General features: G+C 40.3%; 1 protein-coding gene across 3 annotated transcripts in view; it reads right to left on the bottom strand.

Annotated features, from left to right (window-relative positions):
• Positions 1-21,714, bottom strand: part of CALU (calumenin) — a 30,828-nt gene extending 9,114 nt beyond the window's left edge. For 2 of the 3 annotated variants that reach the window (XM_025865568.2, XM_073899167.1), the window contains exons 1-5: positions 21,613-21,714; positions 12,268-12,499; positions 7,216-7,409; positions 3,018-3,184; positions 1,891-1,951 (exon numbers count right to left, since the gene is read on the bottom strand). In XM_025865568.2, coding sequence (XP_025721353.1) covers positions 1,891-1,951; positions 3,018-3,184; positions 7,216-7,409; positions 12,268-12,488 — 643 coding nt within the window. In that variant the 5' untranslated portion in view covers positions 12,489-12,499; positions 21,613-21,714. Of the gene's footprint in view, positions 1-1,890; positions 1,952-3,017; positions 3,185-6,948; positions 7,143-7,215; positions 7,410-12,267; positions 12,500-21,612 lie in introns of all 3 variants that reach the window. The other variant, XM_025865569.2, reaches the window with a different exon arrangement.
• Between the last annotated feature and the right edge of the window lie 4,238 nt (positions 21,715-25,952).

Here is a 25,952-nt window from a genome sequence, read left to right as displayed (position 1 = left end):
CACCTAACCAACTGAGCCACCCAGGAGCCCCTATAACAAATTTAAAGAATAAAAATATTTAACAGTATAACTCCGGGGACTTCTTATTAATGCTAAATGTTAAGAAACAATGACCATTTGTTTATGATCTCTTTCCTCAACAGGGTACATCCCCAGAAACTGGAAGGTACTGTTTGGGAGACTTTCAGGTTTACAAAGCCCAGCATCCCCAGTGTAAAAGCATTTACATTAGTTGATGATTTGCAAAAGAAAGCAACAAACATACGTACACAGACTTGATAGTTTTAACAGTTTCAAAATACAATTCCTCTGCCCTTGGATCTATATGATAGGGATGTAGAAAGAAATATCTCCTTATTTGACCTCAGTGCTTGATAAATGATGGTACTTAACAGTTATAAAACTTAATTGCTCTCCTCTGGAGGTTCAAATAAGTTCATCAGTTTTAGCAATGGAGATAAAATGGCAAAAGACAAGAATGAAAGGATAAAATACTAAATATTTAAAGGTAGAAATAGGGGCGCCTGGGTGGCTCAGTCGGTTAAGCGACTGCCTTCGGCTCAGGTCATGATCCTGAAGTCCCGGGATCGAGTCCCACATCGGGCTCCCTGCTCAGCGGGGAGTCTGCTTCTCCCTCTGACCCTCCCCCCTCTCGTGCTCTCTATCTCTCATTCTCTCTCTCTCAAATAAATAAATAAAATCTTTAAAAAAAAAAAAAGGTAGAAATAGTAAACTTTGAAACAGGCTCAGTAAATGCACCCAGACATTTATTTCCACCGTGCTGATGAACTCCATTAAAAATAATCATTTTGGTTAAAAAAAAAAAATCTATCTTCTACTGCTCATCCCTCTTTCTCTAAAAAACTGAAAATACATCAATGAGTCTTTGAAGAACAGAATGGTAAATATTCAGAGAGTAATTCAACTGGAATAACCTTAGCTATAAATAGCAAGTATAATTAGATAAAATCTGAGAAAAGAAATAACTTGTTTAATTCAAGGGACAGGTGGAAAAAAAAGGAGATAGAGGACCCAGACAGAAAACACAAACAGAAAACCATGGAAAGGAGCAAAGAAAGGCTCTAAGAGAAATCAGCAACTCGTGGTCGCTTATTCACCCACTGATCTCTTTTATTCTATTCCCTACCCCTCCTCTTGGGTTTCCTAATGCCAGCCCAGGCTCCCTGCAACTCTTTACTGTCAATTCCATAGGCATCTGGGATGTACTGTATCACTGCTATCCAATATGGTAGCCACTGGCCACATGGAGCTATCAAGAACTTGAAATGTGGCTGGTCTGAACTGAGATGTACTTTAAGTGTAAAATATGCTTTTGAAGACAGTATGAAAAAAAATCCTTAATTTATATGGATAACATGTTGAAAGTATAGTATTTTAGAATATTAGGCTAAGTAAAATACATTATTGAAAATAATCATGTTTTGGGGTGCCTGGGTGGCTCAGTCGGTTGAGCGTCTGCCTTCAGCTCAGGTCATGATCCCAGGGTCCTGGGATTGAGCCCCATATCGGGCTCCCTGCTCAGCGGGAAGCCTGCTTCTCCCTCTGCCTCTGCCTGTTGTTTCCCCTGCTTGTATTCTCACTCTCTAATAAATAAAATCTTTAAAAAAAAAAAAAAAAAGAATCATGTTTTAAAGAAACTTTTTTTTTTGATGTGGCTTTTAGAAAAGTAAAAATACATACGTGGCTCACATTTACATTTTGATTGGACAGTGCTGCTATAGATACTTTATCAGGACCCACTATTCCTCATGCTGGTCTGGCCTTAATGATGTGCTACAAGTTGACCCATGAGGTAAATTATTTCTATGGGCAAACACACTTCCATAGCTTCTCAGCTTCTCCTAGGAACAACAGTAGAAACAGACTTACCAATATACTCTTCAAGGTCTATGAAACCATCAGCATTCTTATCTATATCCTCCATTGTTTCCTAGACAGAAGAGGAGACAAAGTTAGTATCTGGTTGAAATTGAGGTAATAATTTATCATTCATTAAAACACACACACAGGGATGCCTGTGTGGCCCATCAGTTGGGTGTCTGCCTTGGGCTCAGGTTGTGACCCCAGGGTCCTGGGATCGAGTGCCACATCGGGCTTCTTGCTCAGCAAGGAGCCTGCTTCTCCTTCTCCCTGCCGCTCCCCCCACTTGTGTGCTCTCTGACAAATAGATAAATAAAATCTTACCCCCCCACCACACATATATGTATATTTGTGAGTATGGTTAAACCATAGGAAATTGCTGTTTTTCTAGGTAAAAAATGGTAAAACATTACTTGTTTTTTATGCTTCAACCCAAAAGAACTATGAATCTTCTTGGAGGAACACTGGTACACTGTTTAAAAAACGACCTATCCCACCAAGCCCACAATGATGTGAAACAGCCCTAGTTATGCTGAAGTCATTCTAACAGGAAATGTGACTAATATGTCTGTAGCTATAATCTATATTTTATGTTTACAAAACTATAAAGTCCATAGTTTATGTTTTATTGGTAACTGCCTTCTGTGAGAATTCTCCAGTATTACTGTTATTAGTGTCTGATCACTGGTTACAGGACATTTTTATTTATTTTTTTTAAAGATTTTATTAATTCGACAGAGAGAGACACAGCGAGAAGGGAACACAAGCAGGGGGAGTGGGAGAGGGAGAAGCAGGCTTTCCGCGGAGCAGGGAGCCCAATGCGGGGCTCGATCCCAGGACCCTGGGATCATGACATGAGCCGAAGGCAGACGCTTAACGACTGACCCACCGAGGCGCCCAATGGGACATTTTTAAAAACAGGATTTTCCTGGGGTACCTAGCTGGGCTCAGTCGGTATAGCATCCAACTCTTGATCTTGGGGTCATGAGTTCAAGCCTGATGCTGGGGCTTAGAGCTTACTTCATAATAAAAGCAAGCCATTCTTCCAGATACAGAGTAAAGAATAAAGAGGAAAAATAGTATAAGCACAAAAAGAGAAACTGAGTTTCCACTGAGAACCACTGCTCTCCACCAACCTGTACTACTATATCTTTCATGTAGTCATACTCCTCAGGGTGCAGGAAAGCTGTGAATTCCTCCTTTGTGGCAATGAGGTCTCCATCCTTGTCTGCCATTTTAAACCTCCGCTCATCTCTAACCATCATTTGTTTATAGTTAAATCCATCATCAGGGTCTGGATCATCTAGAAAACAAAATGTTTAACTCCAATCTTAAGACTGCCACAAAACATGAAAATGGGTGGGTTGAGGAATCAATTTCCAAGAAAGATAAACCAAGCAATGAAGAAATAACAGGTAAAATTGTAACAGTGTGAAAACATTTTGGTAATCAAAGTCAGGTGCAATGTAAATGTTTGCCACTCCAACGGAACCCTGGCTCCTTAGCTATGTAACCTATTACGTGATGCTTCGCTGTTTTTGGTGTTAAGGCTACTAGAAGGTTCAAGCTTTCTGGTTATATCTGAGAGACAGCAGTAGTCTAAAGTCATACAATTTGGGTTTGAATCCTGAACTCTACCACCTCCTAACTGTGTGATTGTGTGCAAGTAACTTAATTGTGCTTCAATCTACGCATCCGAATAATGAAGATAATAGTGGTGCCAGCTGCGCAGGGCTGTCAGGAGGTGTGAATGAGCGAATAAATCCAAGTGCTTAGAACACTGCCTGGCATAGAGTTGGCTCTCAATAAATGTTAGCTATTGCTATTTTTATTATTAGGCTCCCATTGAGAAGCTAGATATCAAAGGCCTCCTATCTCATATTAAGGCCACTCTGATTCGAGCAACAGAATATTACCCTCTGAAAGAACACACTTTAGTTTTTTCAGCCAACTCAGAGATCTACCATGAGTCACAAGTACTGTTTGCCACCCCCTCCCCCCATTTATGTAAGATTCTAGAACGCAAAACTAATCCAGAGTTACAGAAAATAGGTCAGGGGTTGCCCAGAGATAGAGGATGGGGAAGGTGAGAAGGATTATAAAGGGACATGAGGAAACTTTTTGGGGTGATGGATATATTCATTTGTCTTGATTGTAGTGATGGGTTCACTGGTATATACCTATGGCAAAACTCATCAATTGTGCATTTTAAATATGTGCAGTGTACTATTTGTCAATTATACCTCAATAAAGCTGTTACAAAAATTAAACTGTAGATTACAACCAAATTGAAGTTGGACCTATCCATCTGTTAGGATGCTGAACTACATAAGCAGTATTTAGTCTCCACATAACAATCTAGAAGAATAAAATTCAGTTTAAGTTGAAAAAAATGTGAAGGAGATATCTGTAGGAAAAACGAAACAATAAACAACCCCTTTCAATCTGCTGTGTGGACCAGAAGGTAACATGTGAAGATATCATGAATGTAAAAGACACATTAAAGCCAAGAAACAATCTTTCCTACAACACACCAATCAGATAAAAAAAGATACGGCACTAGTTTTATAAAAAGACCCACAGGGCCCCTTTAACAGTAACATCACACTGCTGATTTCTGATCTAGAGGTCAATCCTTCCATACTTTAAGCACAGTTTGGAAAACAAACTACTGCTCCATTTTGAGAGTTGGGCAGTTTGAAGCTTCATTCTTTGTTAAGTGTCAAAATTCAGTAAGACGGCTTATTGAATCGTGAGTATTATGTGATACTCAAAACCGTAACAGGTCAAAGATGGAGAATTTAAGGAAAATACACCTCGTTTTTAAGATACTAAGTCATCTCTTCTAAACAAAGTTTAAGTCCTAACTACACAACAAAAATAAAGATAACAGAAGGGGCGCCTGGGTGGCTCAGTTGTTAAGCATCTGCCTTCGGCTCAGGTCATGATCCCAGGGTCCTGGGTTCGAGCCCAACATTGGGCTCCCTGCTCAGCTCCCACTCGCCCTGCTTGCGCTCCCTCTCTCGATGGCTGTCTCTGTCAAATAAATAAAATCTTAAAAAAAAAAAAAAGACAATAGAAGACAACTTATATATTAAGACTAGATTCTTAACAAAGACCTCTCCTCACTGCTTTAGGGTAAAACATGGTGATTGCAATCACATAGCCTGATAACATGCACATACATAAGGATGAAAAAGGAAGACAAAAAGCTTTATTTTTAATAACTAAACTCATGTGTTTGCTGTCACTGCTTGGAGTGCCAGATCGACCTTAAGTACCAGTTTACTGTGCTATCCAGCCTGCATCATTTTGGGTACACTCTTGATCTAGTTTTGATATAGCTGGAATAGATCTTAGTATTTCTTATTTTACTTGTGGCAGAGACAGCGTTAACCCTCCTTTTGTGGAAAACAGATTCATTAAGACAGATTTTAATTAAAAGCTAAGATTATTTATGCCTGAACTAAAAAACTGAATCAAGAACATACTCTCACAAAAATCCCCTCAGCGCTTCTGTAAGCCACCTCATTACCCCAGCACTATCCACCCACATGCCTTGAGGGAAAGATGCCTTATAAAGATATTGCTTCCCTAGCAAGTGCTTCAGCTTATGCAGTCTCAGTAGAAATACCCATTACATTGAATCATTTGACCTATGAGAGCAAAAGAGCTCTCAACAGATTTTTATGCACATAATCACACAAAGAGTTTAAGATTCATTCTGGATAGCAAGTGAGTGCCTAAGTCTGAACGGGAGATTTATTAACACACCATTTTGTTTAGATCACCAATAGCCTACCCTTCACTCTATTTTTATAAGTCCAGATAAATCAGGAGGGTGTTGGCTTTCAGCCAGAAAGCAAGAAGCACAGGGTGCCTCTCCATCTGCACTGACTTTTTAATACACATGTTCTTAATTGGGTGAAGGATATGTTTGGTTCTTGGCTAAGTGTCAAGCATGAAGAGAGACTGCCACTTTAGTCTTAGGAATGAGAACAAGCCCAACACAGAAATAAAAGTCTCTTCACTAGAAATGCATGCAGTCCTGTAATTAACACAGACAGCTGGCTATCCAGTGGGGGAAACAGACCATTATACACTCACTGCTTGTTAATCAGTGGTGGAGAATGCCTGCTTTAACCCAGAAATTTGCCTAATTTCCAGGATAAAAATGCAAGAAGTAACATTTATACATTCTTATCTCAAATTGTAACCAAGTAGAGGAATCTCACTAACAAAAACACCCTAAGTCATCAACTCTGTAAGATTGCCACCTAGCATTCAGCAACAGGCAAGTGTAATAAGGAAAAGAAAATTACTAACAGGTGGCCCAAGCAACACAAGCTACCAAATCAACAGAAAGCAATCAAAGTCACATTTATTTGCCTTGAAGCATTTGCATAGCAGGCTGATAAATTCATGTGCCAGAGAAAACAAATGGGAAATTTTCATTTCTAAACTTCGGTAGGCAGACATACTAAAATAAAACAGTTAAATTTTATCAAGGAAAGCTACTATATTTGATATTTATTTTATTAAGGAAAGACAGTAATCTTCCTATTCTCACCAGATAAAGGAATCTTAATTTGGTTTGAATTTCAGGTCCAAGACTTTAAAAAAAATGTTTTTATTTAAATTCAATTTATAGTGTATTATTACTTTCAGGGGTAGGATTTAGTGATTCATCAGTTGCACAAAACACCTATCAGGTCCAATACTTTAATGTGACCATGTCAAGAGACATCTCGAAGTCTCTTGCTTCGCATTATTGAAACAATGCAGCCTTTTAGATGAGATCTACCCCAAATAATGGTCTCTGAGGGATCACAGAAAGAAAAATTGGTAAAATATCTGAAATGCTAAAGATGTAGAAGATGCCAGACCTTAGAAAGCCAAAATTAAATACTTAATATACACATTTAAAGTTAATAAAATAAAGGGAAATCAGTTCAGCACTGGACTATTTAAAATGAGCACAATTTCTTCCTTTCCTTCACTGTGTGACCCATTTGTTTCTTTGACTCAAGACCATAGTCTCTATCAGGCTGACATCTTGCCCCTTACCCAGGTAAGTGCCATAAGTCACGTTTCTGTACTCATCCCAGGAGATTAAGCCGTCTTGATTCATATCAAACTCGTGCCATTGGTTTTCAACATTGTCATATATGTATTTCTTCTGGGCGTGCTTAATCCAGGATTTCAGCTCCCCCTCCGTCACAAACCCATCTTTATCCACGTCTATTTTATCTACAATCATTCTACAAGACAAAACAGTTACGTTTCAAGGTGCCAGCTCCATAAGGCGTTTTCCCCCAGACAGTAGGGACCTACCTAAGACGTAGCCGTAGGTGGCATTTTTATACTCCTCCCAGGAAACGAGGCCGTCCTCATTGAGGTCATGCCCCTTCCACTGTCGCTCTACATCCTCGTAAATCCAGCGCTTTTGTGCAAATTTAATCCAGTCTTTGAGCTCATCCACAGTGACAAACCCGTCCTTGTCGCCATCTATTTTACTTACAATCTTTCTGTAGAAAATGCAGAGAAATCCAGCAAGAGGTTAAAGGGACACAAGGCTCTACACTTAGCCAGGCGTGTGCTGTAACTAGAGGTGTTGCCCAGGGCTAAAGCATGGACATAAAAAAGTCTCCAAAAAACCTTCCAGACAAGCAACTGAAAATATTTCTCATAAATGGCCTGTTACTGGTCTGAAATGAGCCATCTAGATAAGGTAAGCACAGTCCGTGGCTGGTGCAATTACATGCAAAAGCAAACCCAGTCTCATCCCTTTAGGGGTAGGTTACAGCCAGTGCCAGAATTCAAGAGTGAATACCCATCCCTATCTGGATTCTCCAATCTTTGTATCAAAAAACACGCAATCTTTATGTTTTTCTTTATTGCTTTTAGGAGAATCTCAATTTCTCAGTAAATAATCACAATCACTGATATGGTTTTCTAAAAAATTCAAAAATTCAAACCAGACTTTTAAAAATTCAGTTGCTTTTAAAAAAAAAAAACACTTTTGTTAAAAATATAAAGATACAAAGATAGTTTTGGGATCACTTATACCTCAAGATTTAAAAACAGAAACCAAAAAACCAACACACACACACACACACACACACACAGAGGGGAAAAAAAAATCCACAAAGTTACACAAAGACAGAAGGACAGATGCATGCTTACTCTAAAAAATAGCTAGCAGCTAATTATACATTATGTTGGACTTTCACATATAACCACAAAAACAGAGAACTCTGAGGAAATGACGTGGTAAGAATGTCTGCCCCGACATATGTGAGCTTAGGAGAATGTTAATAAGCTGAGAGGATGAGGATACAGATGATAAAACTACAAAGCTAAAGAATCAATATACTTCACTCTTCATGAGCTTTTCTTCCAGGTTTGCCATTCTAAGTTTAACTTAAGAATTTCGAAATATGTGCATGACATGAAAACCTGTGAAGATGCAACCACTCATTTATAGAGGCGCAGACAACCTATGTAAAGTCACCCAAGTCAGTGGCCCAGTTTGGAAGGGGAACTTCAAATCAAAACATCCAAGAGATTTGAAATCTTGGCATACTCCTATGCCCTATTATTTGCAGGACTGAAAAAGGCTGTCACCTGGTAGCAAATGTCTTTTCCCACTATGCATCATTTTATGAATACAACATTGGAAAATGATTAAAATCAGAATACTAGTGACACTATGAAAAGAGATTCATCTTGATATTCGGTATGCTGTTAGCCTTAACTGTCTAGTACTCAAACTCTGTAATTTAACAAGCATTTTCCTTCAGGGAATGTATAATCTAGCTTTTGCTCTAAAATGTTAATAGAGGGGCACCTGGGGGGCTCAGTCGTTAAGCGTCTGCCTTCGGCTCAGGTCATGCATGATCCCAGGGTTCTGGGATCGAGCCCCGCATAGGGCTCCCTGCTCGGCGGGAAGTCTCCTTCTCCCTCTCCCACTCCCCCTGCTCGTGTTCCCTCTCTCGCTGCTGTCTCTCTCTGTCAAATAAAATCTTAAAAAAAAAAAATGTTAATAGAAAAGGTAAAGCAGTAAGAAGCTGTATCTTAAATACCCTCCTCTATCTACCTGGGCATAAGAAATTTTTTATTTTGCAACTTTAACCCTGGAGAGTTTAAAAAAATATTAAAACATTAAGTTCTACCAGTATTAAAAACTTCTGCATTATCTATAATGGAACCCAGTTTATATCCAAATGGTATTGACTACCAATACTGCCATTGTACCGTTAAGAAAAAAAGGGTAAGGTATCAGAATGCCTCCCAGTTTCAAATGAAAATTTTAAAATATTATAAATAGCCTGAAGAGAAGGATCATTCAGATAAAGAGGCATATGACTGCTCAAGATGGGCTTTTGTTAATGAAGTTGGCTGAATGCCACTCTTATTCCAACAGAAATATCTCAAATGCTTTAACACAGAGGTTGGCAAACTTTTTCTGAAAAGGGATAGATAGCAAATATTTCTTATTTTGTCGGCCACATACGGTTTGTCACATATCTCTATATTTTAATAACCATTTAAAAATATAAAAGCCATTCTTATCTTGCTGACCATCCAGCCTGCAGGCAGCTGTGAAAGTACACTGGAAGTGGGTATGTCCTATTTTAGGCACTAAGCTCTAAACTCTCATCTTTTAAAGCCTGTGCAAATTTATGAAGCTAATGGTGTTGTTTTCCTGTGACCCTGAAGAACCCTACAGATGTAGTTATGATGCCACCAAATAAGCATTTATTTCAGGATAGACACAATGTACTTCGTGGACCTTATGTTATTTCTCCTAAGAGGTAACACATGCCTCTACATTTCAAGAGTCAAAATGCAAATCCTTTGTGTTTGTTGTTGTTGTTTTTCTAAATGAACCTAAGTAGGCTCCAGGAGGATTCATAATATTCCTGAAATTTTTAGCATGCAAAATTTTATACATATTCATATGTGTACTTTTCTGAGGTAGAGTCCTTTGCTTTCCTTAGACTCTCAAAGGGGTTAGCCTGTGATCTAAAGAAAAGATGATGAACTGCTCTAGTTCATTTCTAAGGCAAATATACCAAGGGTGAAAACTTTTAATATTAAGGACCACCACCTCAAAACAAATAAACCTCATCTGAAAGACACATAAATGAAAATTAAGTACACTTAAGACTTCTTTGGGTCGCAGGGGGAGAATACACACATAAGAAAAAATGTTCTATTTGTCAACATTCTTAAGAAAAAGGGAAAACTATATTAAATGTTCTTAGATATTACTGAAGATTTTAAAATAATAGTGAATTTTTGCAACTATAAGTGTAAACAATGATCTCTCCTAATCACTTGTCTTCTATATAGGCAGAAGGGGTGGGGTGGGGAATCTGTTGTCCCCAACCTCTGGTGTGCAGTCACCTATCAAAACAATGTTTAGAAATGCCACAATGAATCACTTTAAAAACAAAAAAGAAGAAAGTTCATCTGGAATCCTTGCTTCCATAGTACATCACCTTATTTCTCATTATCTCCAAAATTTAGAAGCAAATAGTATTCATTCATACATTCTATGAAAAGCATTATTTTAACCATCTTATTCCAATCAAATATAGAGTCTGCTCATGTGTTGACCTTTTGCTATTTACTAATGACAAAAAGGAACATTCTCTCTACTGAAAACTGCTAGCAGAGCTATTCCACTACCTGCATAGAGCCAGAACATACTGACTGACACCAAGGCTGAAGGCCCTTCATTATTTAAGAATAATTCTGTGAAGAGCCATGTGCAGACCCAAATGTGGGTCGGACATTATTAATAGGTAAGACATGAAGACCAAAACACCCTCATGCATCCCTATTTTTAGCCCAAATGTTAGCACAGTTAGATTAAAATTAAAAGTGAGCGTGGTCTCTTAAAGTTAGAAAAGCAACCTAATAGAAGATTGACTCTTTAATGTATTTGTTTTTTCTATTTTCAAATGTTTGAAGATAGTTTCTCATTCTACATAGCAAAATCTTGAGTGTTTCTGTCGGTGTTTAAGAATAAAATATTTTACCCTTTAGTTAGCAGATAATCCAATGAAAGGATAAAATAAATTTACTCTGAAGTATCACCCAAAACAAACTGTTATTTTTTTTTTTTTAACATTTTATATATTTATTTGTCAGAGAGAGAGCGAGCGAGCACCAGCAGGGGGAATGGCAGGCAGAGGGAGAAACAGGCTCCCCGCTGAGCAGGGAGCCCAATGTGGGACTCGATCCTAGGACCCTGGGATCACAATCTGAGGCGAAGGCAGATGCTTAACCGACTAAGCCACCCAGGCGTCCCTCTGTAATGTCTTCTACTCATAGTACTATCCATGATGACAAAATACTTTTGGAAATTCTTATGTGGTACAACTTTCCAAACAAATCTCTTAAATATATTTCAGAAAGTTACACCAATGGTTCTCATTAAGGAGAAAATGTTCACTAAATTAATCCACATCTCCTCAAAAAGCAAGGCTTTGGATGAGGCCCCCCCCCAAAAAAAATCTTAGATCCTCAGAAATAATCAACTGGGATTCCACCAAATCAACTCACTAGGTAAAAGATGCCTGCTGAGAGCCACAGAACCCAACTATGGCCCAGCTGTTATTAAAACAGCAACTCACAGGGGCACCTGGGTGGCTCAGTCATTAAGCGTCTGCCTTCAGCTCAGGTCATGATCCCAGGGTCCTAGGATCGAGCCCCGCACTGGGTTCCCTACTTGGCAGGAAGCCTGCTTCTCCCTCTCCCACTCCCCCTGCTTGTATTCCTGCTCTTGCTATCTGTCAAATAAATAAATAAAATCTTAAAAACAAAACAAAAAAACCCAACAACTCACACTCTGACATTAAGAACATTACTTATTACGATTGGTTTGCTTTTGTTTTTTATTAAGCAAATATGTGAGAATGAAAACAAAGAGGGTGAAGGACATTCTCAGAAATCACAAACTGTATAGAAATTAGCCCAGGGGTCTCATTTGCAGTTTATCATCCACTCAAAGGCTTGGCTTGGGAAACAATGAATAGGTCACAGATCGTTTTTAAAAATTAAAAGCATCAGGGATGAGACGCCCCCTATGTAATGTTCCTCTGGAAATAAGATACAGTTCAATCCGGGTCCTGTAGCATTTGGTACTTTTACGCAAAAATGACTTTGCTTTGTAGAATGAGGTAAAACTGTTACTCAGTGGAGAAATGTATGAAAGCAAGCAATTAAATTTTAGCGGTAGGAATTCTGTGGTTAGCTTTCAGAAGAATGTAGTTCAAAACAGTTTTACTGGGTGGCCAAGCCAGAAGAGAAAAAAAGAATGAGTTGATTTACAAAGAAATGTCATTACTTTAGCCCCGAGAGCTGGCACCTTACCCAAGCCTTTCCTTGCTCTCTTCTGGTGTCAGCTGATCAAAGGTCTTTGCTTCTTCAGCACCCAAGAAGGCATCATGGTCATAATCAAAACTCTGAGCATCATTGTGAACTTTGTCGCTGAGCTGAGGTTCATGGTGTACACGGTCTTTCTTTTCTGTGGGCTTGCTCAAGGCAAAGGCCGTGCACAGGGACAGGCACATAAGAAACTGTCGCAGGTCCATGATAATTAGATCTTAAAGAAAAACAAAGGTTAGTTAATTCAGGAAGCAGTGCACTCTGTAATTAAGAAATTAAAAGCTCATATCCAGTTATTAATCTGATACTATCCCAAATATTATTACTTAATCCATAAAATAAGAATGGTAGAATATCAGACTTTCCAATTTTATGGTGAGAAATTTTCACTGGTTTCCTTCATCTGATTGGAAGCTGACATGGAATCAGTTAAAATATCCACCCTGTTTAAGTAGACTCCCTTTTAAAAACACAAAAGTAGAACATTAACCCTCTTGCCCAAGTTCTTAAGACTTAAAAGCAAAAAGACCAACATTTAAATTCAGACTGACTCCAAATAACTTTACTTTTGTACTGTATCAGGGGTCTGGTTTTTAAAACTGGCTGGTTATTAGGATCACCAAAGCAGCTTTAAAAGAATTTCCCCTACTGAATTAGAATCTCTGAAGTCTGAAACGTTTCTCAGGTGATTCTGGTGATCATTAGATGAGGAACCACGAAATACTGGAGATTAGTTGTCCTATACACAGTAACAAGTTGTCTCCCATATTCATGCTCAACCTCAAACCACCTTCAAAGATCAAACCATTCAGATGGTACGGTAATGGAGAACAACTGCTTTAGAATCCCTTATCCTGGGTTTCCCAAACTTGCCCAGGCATAATGATGCTTGGAGTACTGTTCAAAGTACAGATCCCTGGGTCCTACTCCATACTTTCAGAACCCCGGCAGTCACAGCTGACTCTAATGAACAAGCACAAGGCTGGAACACTTTATCAAAAAATGTTGACCAAAAAATTGCAGAGAAGCTGCAGGATGGTAACTTGTTTAGCATACTCTACAGATTCCCCACAGTATTGTCTAGAGAGGTTACGGTCTTAGAGAAAAAACTATAAAATTAAAAATCAAGAGGAAAGATTTTCCCAATTTTCGTATTTTAACTAATCTTTCACCAGTAGAATATGGATTCTAATGCCTTTCCCCATTGCAGGGGGAGTCAGTTTTTGTAAATTCACAAAATCTCTTAACTCATTTCCACTTGTAATCAATGGCTCCCTTAACGGACAGGCAGGTGGTTATTAGGCATGAGGCTTGATTGTGGGTTAAACTGTGTCCCCCGAAAAGATATATATGCTGAAGTCCTAACCCCAGTACCCATGAATGTGACCTTATTTGGAAACAGGATCTTTGCAGATGTAATTAAGTTAAAATGAGGTCATTCTGGATTAGAGGGTGGGCTCTAATCCAATGACTGATATAAAGGAGGGAAATTTAGACAGTCACACAGAGAAGAGAATGCCAAGTTATGAAGAGGCAGAGACTGGAATGATGCATCTGCAAGTCAAGGAATGCGAAGGATTCCAGGCAACCCCAGAGGCTAGGAAGAGGGAAGAAAGGATCCTCCCCTAGAGCCTTCAGAGCATAGCTCTGGCAACACCTTGATTTCTAACTTCTAGCCTCTAGAACTATGAGAGAATACGTATCTGACCTTTTAAGCCACCCAGTTTGCGGTTAATTTGTTACAGCAGCCCTAGGAAACTAATAAAAGGCTCAGTACAGAGGACCACTGTATCACATGAAAGGTAAATGCATTACCTTACCCTAATCTGCAGATTAAGCTAGCCAGACTTCACCTTCCCCAGGATGTCACTAGTGGAACCATCTAGTCCAAGGGCTCACAATTTATATGTAAATATTTTTAAAAACATGAAAATTCTTTCAGCATAACTTTTAACTTAGTGGTTCTCAATCTAGACTGTACCCTAGAATCACCCAAAGACTTTTAAGAAAATATGATCACTAAATCCCACCCCTAACTTAATATTTTTAAAAGGCAGCCAGGCTGTGAACCACTATTTTAACTAACCTCTTAAAACAGCCATAGTAATATCTTAAGAAATTTGACCTGAGAGATGCTTGGGTGGCTCAGTCCGTTAAGCAACAGCCTTCAGCCCAGGTCACGATCCCAGGGTTCCAGGATCGAGTCCCACATCAGGCTCCCTGCTCAACATGGAGTCTTGTTTGTCCCCCTCTCTCTGCCCCTCTCCCTGCTTGTGCGCACATGCACACACTCTCCCTCAAATAAAATCTTAAAAAAAAAATAAAGCTGCAATCATACAAACACCCCTATCTATCTTGTATTCTTCCTGATTAAGAATTATTTATCTTAGGGGTGCCTGGCTGGCTCAGTCTGCCTTCGGCTCAGATCGTGATCCCAGGGTGCTGGGATCGAGCCCCGCATCAGGCTCCTTGCTCAGCGGAAAGCCTGCTTCTCCCTCTGCCTGCGGCTCCTCCTGCTTGCGTTCTCTCTGACAGACAGATAGATAGATAGATAGATAGATAGATAGATAGATAGATAGATAGATAGATAAATAAAATCTTAAAAAAAAAAACTGACCTGAAAATATACTTAATATGAAGAAACTGCATATATCCGATCCTGCCTGAAAGTTTTGGGAGCTAGAATGAATTGTTCCAGGGGATAAAGAAATTAAATATGCCAACAGATTAGACATATTTCAATGTATCTGTTTTTCTTGTAACCCCCAAATAGTAAAGGAAGTTACATTGCATTACCGTGGATTTAGAGAGTCCTTTGGATTCAGTAAACTAAAAATGCTTACAACAGCTAATGGTGAGCATGTTACATAAAGATTCCTTAAAAGTAGAAGGAAAGCAAACAGAGAAATATGTTTAATCCCAACAGAACCTAGAGAGATGATTATACAAAAGCACAACCTGAGGCCTCCATGAATAACTTTCAGTTTTATTTAACAGCACACAAGGACACTGTATTCAATGCCTGGGAAAGCAGCACAGTAGGGAAGGGTGAGAAGATCCTGAAATGGCAGAGGAGTCATCAACAGAGAGTAGAAAGTATTCTACAGTAAAGAGGACAGCACCAATAAGTCACACAGAAACGCCTCTAAGGAGATGATTGGAGGCAGTCACTCCTGGAAAGCTCATTCTCCAAAAAAATTGTACTCTTACTGGATGGTTGGTGAGACTGATGAAAACCCATAAGAAGCAATGTGAAAGCAAGACCAAGAAACCACTAGAGAACCAGGAAGAAGGTGGGACTTTTCTTTGGTGGCTGTTCCTACCCAACATCAGAACTCAGCTATGCTTCTGAAAGTTTATCAGTATTGTTTCATGCTATCCCATCGAAATGCCCAAATTTGTATACAAAGACACTTGCACAAAGATATTCCATAATGACAGTTTATAGTGATAAAAAAGGAATGGAAAACAAACAAAACCAGAGAACTAGTAAATACACATGAAATCTCTATTATGGGAGACTACACAAAGGTTAAAAAGAATGAGGTGGATCGATCCGCACTGAAGTGGGGAATTCGCCATGACATGTTAAGTGAACAACAAAAAAGCAAGTTGCAAAACAATGTTAAGATTTCATTTATGTAAAAAGCGAAACCAAATAACCTCCCAGGTTGTTTGTATTTGTATACTATAGAACACATATGAACAAAAATGGCGTGGAAGGATAACATCTATCCGTAAACAGTGGTAACCCCCAGACTCAAGGGAGAAGAGATAGGGTGGGGTGGTGAGGCTGGTATGAACTTTAATATTGTACTCTGCTGTCTATATTTTGTAAATGCATACACACTCATGTGTATTACCTGTGTATATTACTTTTTAAATATTATAAAAACTCTTTTCAATACTAGTTGCAAAGAAAACATTTTCAAGCCATTTCTCCAGACTGAAAAAGGAGACTGAAGAAAAAACATATCTATTAAGACATAAACTCTTTTTAAAGTAAAACATCCTGCTCTAGAGTAACACTTCAGCTTGTCCTTCAATAATTCAACTGATCAATCAAATCAGTGGAACAAGAGAAAATTAAGAGATTTAATGGCTCTCTTAAATGCCAAAATGAGTATGCCTTTATTTTAGGGCAAAATAAAACTTCCCTCTCAAACTACAAACACTTCTTTAGATCAATAAAACTCTGCAGAGAAAAGGAACAAATTTCTGTTGTGGATATTTTGTGATATATCCAAACAGTATCTATAATGTTAAAGGTTTACAAAATCAAGTAAAATCAAGTCACTGCAACAGATGATTTTCCTTATGCCTATTAATAAGGGAACTTCACATTTAGGAAAATTTTATAATGATTAATTACATCCTCAGAATAAAATACCCCAACAATTCTTTTTTTTTTTAAGATTTTATTTATTTATTTGAGAGAGAGAGAGCACATGAGAGGGGGGAGGGTCAGAGGGTAAAGCAGACCCCCTACTGAGCAGGGAGCCCGATGCGGGACTCGATCCAGGGACTCCACAGGATCACGACCTGAGCCGAGGGCAGTTGCTTAACCAACTGAGCCACCCAGGCGCCCTACCCCAACAATTCTTGCATAATTCCTTAACAACACTTGCAAACCTCAAATGTTACAATATGAATAAATGCCTAAGCCCATTACCAGGCCTGGAGAAGATACTGTACAAGGTTTTGATACACGTAACATATAGAAATGTTAACAGTGATTCACTGTGATTTAGAGGCAAAGCTACATTTAAGTTTGAGGCTTAACATCTTGATAACAAGGATAAGAGAATTCCAGAGTAAGTCAAGAGCTTCTGCTTTATCATCTATCCATCCCTTTTCCTTCTCTTTCAATTAACTTCCAATCCCACACCTCTAAACAATCAATACTTCTCAGGTCTCCACAATCCAAAATCAGTCTTTCCCAGACCTCGCTATTCATTCAAGGTTGCCCTTCCCCTTCCTTCACCCATAGGAGTGTCTATATTGCTATCTCTGCTCCTCACCACCTACTGCCACCCTGAAATCTAACTTTCTATCTACCACTGATGAAACTACTTCTTAAAAAGGTCACAAGGACCACGTGCTGGACAAAGCCAATGGTCCTACCTTCACCTCTCTGCAGTGGACAATAAAAAACCCTGCACTTTAAATAACTTTAAAAAAAATACACTTTGTACCCACATATAATATACCAAATCCTGGCTATTAGAAACTTTCACAAAGGCCTCTTGTGCTATGAATATAGACACTAAAAAAAGACTATACTAGATTTGCCTAAATCCATACAGGACATAAAAATGTTCAAGTAGAAACAAAGGATCCCCAAGACAAAGGATATTTTATATGGAAAGATGTGAGAACAGTACAAAACAACCTTTCACACAATGTATTTGAGGAACTACATTAGTACAGTTATTTCTGAAGCATCTTTATCTTTTCAACCAAACTGAAACCAAATAATGGCCTTTCTCTTTCTCCTTCCCTCTTCATCACAGCTACACATCAATGGATAACAGGATATCAGGAAAACATAAATGGAGGACTTAGTTGTATGAACTTTTATCATGTGATCTAGAAGGTAAATCAACGGTTGTGGAAAAAGCATCTCCCCATCTCCTATTTCTCAAATGACCTGTAAGTTCTTCTTCCTATAATTCTGTCCCACCTTCACCAAGGGTAACATCTAATATTTTTTCTTAAAAAAAAAAAAAAAGAAAGAAAAGAAAAAAATCTGGGGCACCCTGGGTGGTTCAGTCGGTTAAGTGTCTGCCTTCAGCTCAGGTCATGATTAAGCCCCATGGCGGGCTCCCTGCTCATGGGGAAATCTGCTTTTCCCTCTCCCTCTGCCCCTCCCCTGGCTCCTGCATGTGCTCTGTCTCTCAAATAAAATAAAATCTTAAAAAAAAAAAAAAAAAACTAGACCTGTACTGTTCAGGACTATAGCTATGAATCACATGCAGCTGCTAATAAGCACTTGAACTGTGGCTGGTGTAAATTAAGATGTCATATAAGTGTTACACTTTACATAGAAAAAAATGGCATTTTGTATGCACTGGATTAAATTATTAAAATTAATCTGTTTTAAAATTTCAGATGAAAATGTATTCATGTGACACGTACTATATTTCTCCTGGAAAATGCCATGTTAGAGACACAAACTAAACAGAACAGGAAAGATATCAAGTAACTATCATCCTTCAAAGTATATCACCAATAATGGTCTTCTGCAAAAGTTATTTTCATGAACTGCTCCAGTTAATTTATAAGGAGAAAATTAATAGCATAAGCTTAAATTTCTTTCAATAACAAAGATTAGCCTTAAGAATCAGTTTATTTTATCCATTCAAAAATTTCCTTGAAAGCTCTAAATTCTTGCCATTTCCCTCCCTTCCTTCCCAGTCATTGGTCACAGAACACTTAAATTGTTCCAGGGAAATTCAGATGTCTGTATTAAATACAACTTCTCAAGAACATTAGCACTGAGTGATCCCACAGGTATTTTGGTTGACCAAAGATCCATTGCTCAAAGTTAACAAGTGGGAGAAATGGGTGTGGTGGTAAAATTCCAGTTCTCTGAGCTGGATAATCAGCAAAAAAAGACAATCTTCTATAATGCACCAAAAACAGGATCTCACTGCCTAAGTGTCTACTTCAGTTGTGGGTTGGGGGAACAGCCTGACAGCAGCTCAAGTATACTAAGGCCCAGGTTATAAAATCTAGAAATTAAAGCTATCTGGTTATCTGACATTCTTCACTTACAACTTTAGTGCAAGTACCACAACGGATTATAACATTCAAGGAATAATGTCATCCTGACATGATCTGATAAAAGTTATGATAATAACAAACCATTTATTCAATATTTCTCTAGTGACAAAGCAAATTTACATTAGATCATTAACACATTCTAATTCAATTATGTGTGGTACTGAGAGCACACACATTTATATGACAGCTGAGAACAGAAAAACTGCAAAATTTGTCCAAAGAAGAGCTTTGAGAATGACAAACTATTACTCAAGCTTCCTTAGTTCTATAACCAAAGCAGCTCAATACAAACTTTAAATTTTTCTGGCTACGGAGTGAAAAAATAAGAAAAAAGTTCTAAAAATTCTGGAAGAAAAAAGTTTCCTTTGGGGCTGATGAAACTTTAACACATAATTAATTGCCATAGGAATGCTTTGCAAAATGTAGGGACAGGAACTCTGTTTTCTAGTTGCAATTTTGCAGTGCATGTTTAACACACATAAAGTCCTTGAGAATTTGGTAGTTATTTTAGCTCAATTTCCCTTCGGTGCCAAATGTCTATAAATAATTTTAAAGTCCTAGATGAAAAGACCTATCTACTATGATTACTCCATCTGGAAGTAATCCGTACCCATTCCTCTTAACTTTATAAAACTTGTTTGTACCACTTCACAATAAGGATCATAGGCTACTTTAAGTTGTCTCCTTAGCTCCCCTATAGATACATTTTTAAATAAGGCAGGACTCTCAGCTAATATAAATTAGTATCTTTCTACAGTCCCCAATACAATGTCTTACATTTTTTATATACCAATACATTTTACTGGATTAGTTGGACAGTACTTGGCAGCAATGCAGTTCCTGCCTGCTCCCCAACCCCCAATTTCCCTCACCAGATCTGGCCATCAGGCAGCAACAGGCAAGTGTTATTTCAGCTGTTTTAACTCTAATATATAAATTACAACATCAACAACACCCATATTCAAGAGTTCACAAAGGATCTAGGATGCTCTGGCCTAACATCTCCAGTGGCTATCCCTGGCTACACCTCTGTCCTTCCAACACCCCTGGCACACCCATGTTATAGAAAATTTGTGTTAGTATCAATTACCAATCTCCTGTACTGGTGCAATGTATAGAAAATGCCACCAATATGTATCTTGTGACACATCACTGGATGAACGGAAGCCAACAATTACATTGAGAGTTAGCGGTAGGAGTTGATTTCAAAGCTGTAACCAAGTACCATCCACTCAGGCATACCCAATTCATCTTTATCAGTTCGTGGTCCTCCTAATTGCAATTCTCAAAAAAAAAAATCCTACTGGAGACCCCTGAATCATTGTAAAACTCAGATTAGACCTAGGCAACTCATCCTCTACCCCACAAATACAATTTACAGGTTTGTACTGTAAATTTGTACTATAATATTTAAATTCTTCAGTGATGGCCATCGTTACTTGGCTAACTAAATTCACAGAATGAGGTCAGACATGCATTTGTCTTGTGTCTCCCACTCTAGGGCAAAAAATAATCGGGAGACTACACGTTCTCTACTTCAACTACAAAACCACATTAGAAGCAACCTTATTCCCAATTCGTTAACGTTGACCTTATGGTACATGCCGCCAGGAAGTTGAATGCAATTCAATTCTCAGAGACATTACTCTGAGAATTTAAACAATCAGGAATTGAGATCAAGGGCCCTACAATTTTAGCAGGAGACCCAGGAAACTTTTGCCGTAGAGCACAAGCTGCTTTCAAAACTACCTACCACCTAACTATGCTCTTAATCAGGGCAGCTGTTGGAAATTAACTTTACTTCTCAACACAGCATGCCAAAAATCAGAACTAAGATCTATAACTAAAAGCAACAAAAAAGGTAAAATACAATTCCCTAAGAAAACTTTAAAAACTATTTCCCGTCGCTGACAGAAGTATGCAGCCAAACATGGAAGCTCGAAGCAGTCGGCTTTTCTTTATAATTACACAAAGGTTTTTGTTTTTTTTTTAAATCACATAGTGTCTTCCCGCATTCTCCCCGACCCCCTCCCCCCGCCCCGTTTCTACACCCTCAAAGTCAGCGAACACGACTTTCTTGGCAGACGCACCCTACTCTCGGGATGTGGCCTTGGGGCTGGGCTGGAGGACACAGGTAGGCCGGTTAGTGGGAGGTGGCAGAGAACTGTTACAATAACACTACCCCACTGCCCTTCGACCTTCAGTAGGCAAACAGGAGGGACTCGGTGAGAGACGGGGCCCAGGGGCCGAGGACGTGGCAAGCCAGGCACAAAACAGTACCCCCCAGAACGCAAAACCGGGAGCCGGAGTTCTCCGAGACTCAGGCCCCTTCCCAGCGCGCGCGGGAGGGCGAGCGGCGGCCTTCAACTCAGACCGCGCGCCGAGGGCCCCGGGGTCGCGAGCAGGCTCAGGGCCCGTTCCCCTCACGCTAGCAGAAACAGGGGCCCCGAACGAAGGGGACCCATGCCGCGTCGGGAGCGAGGGCCGACGACAAAAAGCGGAAAAGGACGAGGCTGCAGAAGAACTGGGGACCGCAGTACCTACCTTTCCTCGTAGCGCCCACAGCCCCGGTTCCCGCGGCCGCCGCTCACCCACCGGCTCAGCTCACGCGCGTAAGCACCGCCCAACCGGAAGCAGCTCCGCGCCCCGCCCCCATCCGCCTCGCCGGCGGCCTCCTGACCAATCATCAACGAACCCGCCGCTGACGTGCAGCATTCCCCGACATCCATTGGCCCTACAGTCGCATAACCGGGATTGGCTGGAAAGCGCCACGTCCCCGCGAGCGCGCCGAGTGCGTGGACCGGATTCCCGCCCAACCCTTGTCCCTGGACCTGTGGGGATGGCGGGCCCCAGCCCCCTACTCCGGGTGGCGTGTGGGCGCGACTGTCTGGCCGCCTGGTCCCAGTTCACAGCGCGTGACTCGGCCTCCACACGGCTTTTTGGATTACCCTTCCAGTTATCTTCATGCCCACAAGCACACAGGACCGAATTAATTCGACTGTATCAGTCGACAACTATATTGAACAATCCTAACTTCTTTCCCTTCAGCGCTACCGCCCTGATGTAGCCTACGGGAGGCTCTTCACTCGTTGGCTCCAGTGTAACTTTCAGCTTTATCTCCCACCAGTCCCTCCCACATAACTTGTGCTCTGGGCCACCACCATCTCGGTGTATCCTAACAGTTTGCCCTTTCACATCTCTTTGATCTGTCTTCATCATGTGATCTCCTCTGCCTGGACTAAGTGCGTTATGAATGCCAATAGAAGTCCCGGTTCAGTGTCGGTTAGCTTTTGAAGTCTTTCCTGACCCCAGTAGGTATAATTCCTCTTTTATTTGCCTTCCTAACACTTTGTATCTTCAATACACTTTGCCAAATTTTGCTATAAAAAGCTTTTTATCCACATGTCCAACTCTAGGCTAAGCTCCAGCGTAAAGATCTGCCATATTCATTTTTTTTAAAAGATTTTATTTATTTGAGAGAGCGAGCACAAGCAGGCAGAGGGGCAGAGGGAGAGGAAGAAACAGACTCACTGCTGAGCAGTGCACTGATGCTGGGCTCGATTCCGGGACTCTGGGATCATGACCTGAGCTGGAGGCAGATGCTTGACTGAGCCACCCAAGCGCCCCTGCCTTATTCATCTTTTTATCTACAGCTCTGACCTTTCTATCCAGTTCAGAGTAAATGCTCAATAATGTTAAGTGAACTGAATGGGTGAGCCCATTGCATGTCCCTGAGTTAAGAGGAATACAGGAAATTTTTCACTTACTCATTCAATTTCATGTCATGAAATTCAAACAAACATTGAATGAGGACTACTATGTTAGCAACACCAGTGGAACATAAACCTACTATGTTCTTAGCACATAAAGCCTCATACTTTAACATCCAATTGAAACAAGTAGTATGCTGATGAAAACTAAATACAAAGCAAGTTAACATACTTTTAATTGCCAAGGTGAAAGATTGACAACAAATGTTTTAGGAATGACAGTGACCCTTGGTGCTAACCAGAGTGGTCTTCCTCCTAAGAAGGTGTGACTCAGACTGGACTAAGGAATTCCTGAATGCAACTATTCAGCAACAGCAGTAAGAGAAACAAGAGCAAGTGGGGGACAGAGAGGGGGAGATAAATTCTTAGGCCAGGTAGGGGATGAGGGAGGTAAAAAGGGAGGGGGCATGAAGAGAAAGCACATATGTAAGTTTCTCTAAGTAATACAAAGTCTTAATCTGAGGAGCCTGAGCTGAAGGCAGTGGGAATTGTGGGTCTTCTTCTGAAGGTTTCTAAACTCGTGCCTATGTGGGAGGTAGAATGAGATTGAAAGTGGAAAGTGGTTCTTTCTAGGAGGAACATCTCCTAATAGGGATTAACTATAGAATAGGCTGCATCAGGAGAAATGCCTCCTTGAAGTCAAGCACTGTGCCAGGTGCTGGTAAACCCACAATGAATAGGACAGGTCCCCGCCCTCAAGGAACTGCAGTCCAGCGGGAGAGCCACCCACCTTGAAAGTGTCCTAGAGGAAGCCGGATAAGGTAGTGGGACTCTGCCAGAGATGGGGCCCTCCAACCCTGAGATTCCCTGTGCATAAGGGCTTGGCCTAGGTAGAGCAAGGAAAATGGAAAAAAAAACCTCTCATACACAAGAGAAATTTTTAAAGTGGAAATAACAAGTCCTGGACTTAGTGACTGCTTAGATGAAAGAAATGAAGGAGCACTCAAAAATTTTAAATTTTAATCATAGGAAGCTGGGAGAATGAACTAAATGGGTGTAAGAAAAGGGAAATGAGTTCAAGACATGGAAAGTCTAAGATGATGGCAGAATATCTAAGAAGATTCAATAGAGGCGCCTGGGTGGCTCAGTCGGTTAAGTGTCTGCCTTCGGCTCAGGTCATGATCTCAGGGTCCTGGGATCAAGCCCAGCATGGGGCTTCTTGCTCAGCGGGGAGTCTACTTCTCCCTCTCCCTCTGCCACTCCAAAGAACACTCGTGCATTCTTTCTCTCTCTCTCTCTCAAATAAATCTTAAAAAAAATAAAAATAAAAAGAATCAATAGGCTGGAGGAGATAATTAGAAGGATCACTGGCCAGGAGACAGTTGAGGGAGCCATGAGAACAAATGAGCTGAGGAAGGAAAAGCACATGAAGCCTCAAGGGAGCCCTGAGTTAGAAAGGAGGTGGAGGAGGAAGAGGACTTGAAGGGTGACTCACATAAGAAGTGTCACCTTAGCTGCCCCTAAAAGCCCGTGAGTCCTGGATTCTGTCTCAGAAAAGTACTGAAGTACTGTTTATGGCAAGCATGATGTCAACATCTGAAGGCTGATGTTCTTCAAGCATTCCCTAGTCTGCCCATTTGGTGCTACTTAACACTTACTCCACAAATAAATGTACTGTTTCCCATGTGCCAGATGCCATTCTAGGCACTGGGGATACAGCAATAAACAAAATGGACCAAACTCTCTCATGGTGCTTATATTCTGGTATGAAGCCAATAATCCAGATAAAAAAGCAAAACATAGAGAATGGGAAGTAATGATAGGTACCAAGGAATAAAACAAGGCAGAGAAGAGAGTGCTGGGACTATCCAGAGTGGTGTTGCAATCTTAGAAAGAGTGGCCAAGGAAGGCTCATAAAAAGGATGACATGTAAGTGAACATCTGAAGGAGGTGAAGAACATTCCAGGAAAAGGGAACAGTAAGAAGGCAGGCCCTGACCTGAAGCATGCTTGGAGTGTTCGAGAAGCAGCAGGGAACCAGTGTGGCTAGACTGTGGTAATTGAGGAGAGTAGAGAAAATGAGGTCAAAGAGGAGGGACCAGAGAGGCGGGCGAGGAGCAGAGGGATACCATGTGGGGCCTTTAGGCTATTGTAAGGACTTTCCCTTTTATTATGCCTGAGAAGGCATGGAAGAGACTGGCTATTTACCAGACTGTTTCCTCTTTCCTCTATGGACACAGCTACACTACAGTATGGACGGGTAACTGAGCTCTGGCCAAAGGAAAAGTAGCAGAAATGATGTCTACCGCTTCCAGTACTTGCCTTACCAACCTGTCATGGGCCATTCTCCAAGCTCTCTCTCTATCTCTGGCAACCCTAGAAGCCGTGTAGTGCAGATGGCATTATCACAAGATGGAAGGAGCCCAGGTGCTTGTTAAAAAAAACTCTCACTGAACAGGAACACCTTTTTTGGACTTTTTCTGAGTGGGAAATGAATTTCTACTGGTTATTTTATGCCACTGATATATTGGGATTTATCTCTTTCAGAGCTAGCATTACCTTAACTAATACAGATGGGAAGACATTGGAGGGTTTTGAGTGGAAAAGTGACATGATCTAAGATTTTTAAAGGGTTACATGTGACCGAAGAGGGTGAGATTAGAAAAAAGCCACCCCTTTAGGAGGTTTTGCAACAATCCAAGGGATGAAAATGATGATGGCTTGGTCCAGGGCGGTAGCAGTGGAAATAGTGAGATGTGTTGGATCCTGCATATATTTTGAAAGTAGTTTAAAAGGATTTCCTGATGGGTTGGAGATGGGGTGGAGAGAAAGAAAGGAGTCAAGGATGACTCTAAAGTTTTGAGAAAGTAGAAAAATGGGGCTGCCATTGACTAGGATACCGAAGACCTTGGGAGGGGCAAGTCTTGAGGGATAATATTGAAAGGTTGGTTTTGGACATGTTGAGATGCCTATTAGATATTCAAATAGAAATGTCAAGTAGGCAGTCGGATAGGTGTCTGTAGAGTTCACAGTGTTCTGGACTAGAGATATAAATTTGGGAGTAATTGGTTTATGTGCGATATGCAGCCATGAGTTTTGATTTGGAGATGGTAGAGGGTATTGATGAGAATGAATCAGCAAAGGAAACTGAGAAGAAAAGTCAGTGAAGGAGGAA

This window comes from Callorhinus ursinus, unplaced genomic scaffold, assembly GCF_003265705.2.
Source record: "Callorhinus ursinus isolate GAN/ISIS: 27379988/994484 unplaced genomic scaffold, GSC_fseal_2.0 scaffold12, whole genome shotgun sequence".
Lineage (NCBI taxonomy): Eukaryota > Metazoa > Chordata > Mammalia > Carnivora > Otariidae > Callorhinus > Callorhinus ursinus.
Note: the sequence above shows the minus strand (reverse complement) of the source record. Positions and strands in the feature narration are given on the sequence as shown.